The following is a 4,488-nucleotide window of genomic DNA, read 5'->3' as shown; positions in this document are numbered from 1 at the left end:
TAGCGTATTTTAGTGTTGGTCTGATTAACGCAGTACTTGTTAAATAATCCTTCCTATCTGTTTAATGAATCTGTATACCACTCCAATTTTAGGCCAGTCCTTTCTTTTGATCAATTCCACTATGTCCTCTGCTCCGTAAAGGTGGAAGCACATAAAATTGCAGGAGACATAAGCAGAATGCAGAAGCCATATGCGCATGCGCTATGGTATCTGTTAGAGCTTTACGGATACCATAGCGCATGCGCATATGGCTTCTGCTTTCTGCTCATGGCTCCTGCAATTTTATGTGCTTCCACCTTAAATGTTACGTATCACCAATTCCTCGTTCATCACTTCCCTTTCCACATCGTACCTACTACACTGCCATATTACATGATTTATGTCTTCCTTTTCGTAGCCGCAGTCGCATCTAGATATATCTATATAGTTCTTTCTAGCTAAAGACTCGTTTAAATTGTAGTGGTTCGCTCTTATACGATTAATGAAAGAATAAAAATATCTCTCCGCTTTAATTTCTTTAAACCAAGGTTGTTTTTTGTTTCTGTCGTGGAAATTTCGAAAGTAATCCTTGCCTTTATATGAACTTTCACTAATTAATTTATCCTGCGTGTTATTCCAAGCTTCTTCTCTAAATATGCTTCTTAAGTCCGTTATCGGGACGGGGATATTTATTTCCGCTACTTCTGACGCACCTACTTTTGCTAATCTGTCTGCTATCTCATTTCCAGTATAACCTCTATGAGCTGGGATCCATCCATAAATAATTTTCCAACCGAATTTAGTTTTTAATCTAGAATGACGTTTTCTAATGTCTAATATAAAGCTACTCTTATATACATCTAGCCTATTGTTTTTTATTGCTTTTAATACACTCTGGCAATCCGATAATATTAGTATTTGATTGTTAATTCTCTCTTCTTGTTCTTGATCCTTTTCTAGTTTTTTTAATGCAGTAGCTATTGCGAAGGCTTCCGCTGAGAATGACGAGCACTTTTTCGGGAGGCTGACATAGAAAGCTTGATCCATCTCTTCAAAGACCACGCCGACACCTGTCGAAGCTGAGTCCTCTGTTCTTGAACCATCTGTATAAACAATCAGGGGGTTATCCAAATTATGTGCATCGCAAAGTTTTTTAATAAAGTTTAGATCATTTTTTCCATATTTCATATCTTCTAGGTTTCTTCTTTCTTTTTCTTTCCTTTTGCGCTATGTGACTGTCCTATTTCCAACTCTATAGTTATGTCTTCTGTAAGATCTTTGTACTTCATTTCCCATACTTCGAAATTATCTGTTAATTGACCTATATCTTTCGCTAATAGGTTGACTCTATCCCACGCTATCGAAATAATGCTTTTTCTTCTCTGTGGAAATCGTATCCTATGTATCATTTCTTTATTGCTTAGGTTACTTATACTTCTTTTGATTTTTGGATTGCCGTATTTTAGTATCTTGGAACAGAAATTTTTTGCTAGCATCAAGGCTCGCTCGCTTAGTAAGTCTACTTTAGCTTCTGCTACTAGCACATTTGTTGGTGTGCTATTCCTAAAGCCCATCGCGGTTCTTAATCCCAGGAATTGGCCTCTCTCAAGTTTTAATCTTAAAGTACTACTTGTGGGGGCGTACACGAAACTTCCATAGTCGGAAACTGATCTTACTAAGCTTTTATATAGCATAAGCGCTGTGACGCAATCTGCTCCCCTGGTGACACTATTTAAATATTTTAAAATCGAATTGGCTTTTTCAATTTTAGCTCTTACTTCTTGAATGTGGCCTACGAATTTCAACTGATTATCCATACGAACTCCGAGAAATCTTGATTCTTCTTTGTTTGGAATTACCACGCCTTTTACCATGATAGAGATATTATCGTCTTTGAAGCCGCTCTTCGAAAATTCTACCAGAGTTGTTTTTCTGGGTTCCAAGTCCAAACCAATCAGCTCAAGGTTACTTGCAATAATGTTGACTGTTTCTTCGATCTTCATCTTATTCAGCTTCCTATCAAGACCCGTCCTATACACCACGATATCATCAGCAAATTCTAATTCTTCTACGTCGTCGTCAACATCTACGGTAATGTCGTTAGTATTCAGAGCACACAATATAGCGCTCAGGACAGCTCCTTGTGGAAGGCCTTTTCTCATTATTCTTTTCAGAGTCACCTTATTATTTACGATGTACTCGACTTCCCTTTCGTCTAACCAGGTGTTGATAAATTTGAAGACTCTACCAGGACAGTCCATCTTTCTTAGTTTGGCTTTTAAAATATGAAAGACAACGTTGTCGTATGCAGATGCCACATCTAGGAATGCCGCCAATACGTATTCTTCACTGAGTAAAGCTGTTTTGATGTCCGATGTAAATTTAACTAGATTTTCAGTGCACGATCTACCTCTTCGAAAACCATTTTGCATCGGGTGTAATTTCTTCTCTTTCTCCGCCCACCATATAAGTCTTTCGTTTACTAACCTTTCCATTAGCTTGCCCATACATGACGATAGTGATATAGGCCTGACTTTATTTTTGTTTACCTTATCAATAAATAAGACCTGATATTCTCTCCACTCGTGTGGAAAGCCTGATCCTAACCATATATCGTTAAATATTCGTAGTAAGAATTGTAAAACTTTTTTTGGTAAATTCTTTATCATTTTATAGTCTATTTCATCCCTTCCAGGAGCTGAATCTTTTTTAATCATCCCAATTGCCCTATATAATTCTGCCTCTGAGAATAACGAATCTAATTCTGTTTCCTCTCTATCGTATGTATCGTCCTCTACTGCCCTCCAAGATACTCCAAATGCTGACAATTTATCAATTTCTTCTCTTATGACTTTTTCTCTATCTCCTATCTGCCACTTATTCCAGCTTATTCTACTCCTAGCTTTTTTAAAAGTTCTCATTGTATTCCAAACGTAAGATAAATTAGAAAATCTATTAATGCTGTTACAAAAAGCTTTAAAATTTTCTCTTGTTTTTTTCTTAAGTATTTTTCTTGTCAAAGCTACTTGCTTTTTATAGTCTATAAATGAATGCAAAGTTTGAAGCTTTCTAAATATTTTCAATTTCTTTTTACGTATTTCTATCGCTGATGAGCATTCTGAATCCCACCATCTTACTTGTTGTTTAATTGACTTTTCTTGCTTTATTTCAATATTTGTGTTTCTTACAAAAGTTTCCTTCCTACCTGTTGCTATATTCACCGCTCTTTTTATTTTATCAGTAAATAAAGAGTATCTCGTCTGGAGATCTTTGCCCATCATGTTTCTTTCTAGTTCCTCTATGCTTTTTTTCATTATGTTTTGATACAATGCCCAGTCTGTATTCTTTATCGACAACCTATTAGTGATCTTTTTAAAGACTATGACCTCTGAATCTATTTCTACTTTTAATGGAAAATGGTCTGACTCCCAAGTGTCCTGAATTTGTTCATAGTTAATATAATCAGTTATTTTACCATCCGCGAAAATTAAATCTATATTAGAAGCTATCTGATTCCTGTAATTCAGCCTAGACAAAGTATCTTGATTTACGCATAAGAAACCCTGATTGAAGAATTTTTCCTGTAGATTTTCTCCATTAAAATCCGTATCGTTGCAATTCCATAGAATATTATGAGCATTAAAGTCCCCCATTACAATAGATCCAATTCCTTTTCTATCAAAATTAAGTATATTAGACCAGACCTTAGGGTCTTCCCTACCAGTCGGCCTTCTATACACCGCTATAAGATTGAATTTCAACTGAGAATTGTATATTCTAATACCACAAATATCAACATTTTCGGAACCAATATACCACTCTTTAATAACTTCAAATTCAATCCTCCTACTAATAGCAATAATAATACCTCCGCTATTACCTATACTTTCCTTCCCTATTATGTTGTAACCCGATATTTGAAATTTGTTCAGATCATTTACCTTTGTTTCAGTTATAACAGCGATATCAAATTGCCTAATATGTGAATCGAATTCATATTTCTTGTTTCGAATACCTCGAGCATTCCAGAGTACTACAATACTTTAACCATAGTTAGATCTATAATTTGCAGGACCTCTAAACCTTTGACTTCTATTACTTTTCTCCCTATTTCTCTGATCCACCGGCTCTTGGTTATATACTTTTATTTCCTTATCATAAAACCTATCATAGTTATCATCCGAGTTACTATAGCCGTTATTAATATCTAACATTTCCACGTCTCTTAAACTATTTTTTACTTCTTCCTGAGCTATTTGAGACATTATATCTCTAAAGAAGTTTCCGATCCCACTAGTTTCGTGGCTATCTATATTGCTTCTTCTTTTTTTAATAACCCTACTTTCATTTTCTGATTCATCGTCTGTACTTCTTATAGCTATACCTCTTTTATCCCTGTTTATTTCTTCCTGTCTCGTGTTAAATCTATTATAATATAATTGATTCCTATTAAAACTACCTTCCCGCCTATTTACTATCGATTTTAGTGCTTTAGGATTTTTTTCCAGT

The 4,488-nt window shown here is 35.2% G+C and overlaps 1 protein-coding gene across 1 annotated transcript; it reads right to left on the bottom strand.

Moving 5' to 3' along the window:
* Nucleotides 1-297: 297 nt before the first annotated feature.
* Nucleotides 298-1,167, bottom strand: LOC112465025. Its single transcript, XM_025032384.1, has one exon. The coding sequence runs from the start codon at nt 1,165-1,167 to the stop codon at nt 298-300; it is 870 nt and encodes a 289-aa protein (XP_024888152.1).
* Nucleotides 1,168-4,488: the final 3,321 nt, after the last annotated feature.

The sequence above is a fragment of the Temnothorax curvispinosus genome, unplaced genomic scaffold, assembly GCF_003070985.1.
Source record: "Temnothorax curvispinosus isolate PA1 unplaced genomic scaffold, ASM307098v1 QBEX01014836.1, whole genome shotgun sequence".
NCBI lineage: Eukaryota > Metazoa > Arthropoda > Insecta > Hymenoptera > Formicidae > Temnothorax > Temnothorax curvispinosus.
The sequence above is the reverse complement of the archived record's forward strand: the minus strand, read 5'-3'. Positions and strand labels throughout refer to the sequence as shown.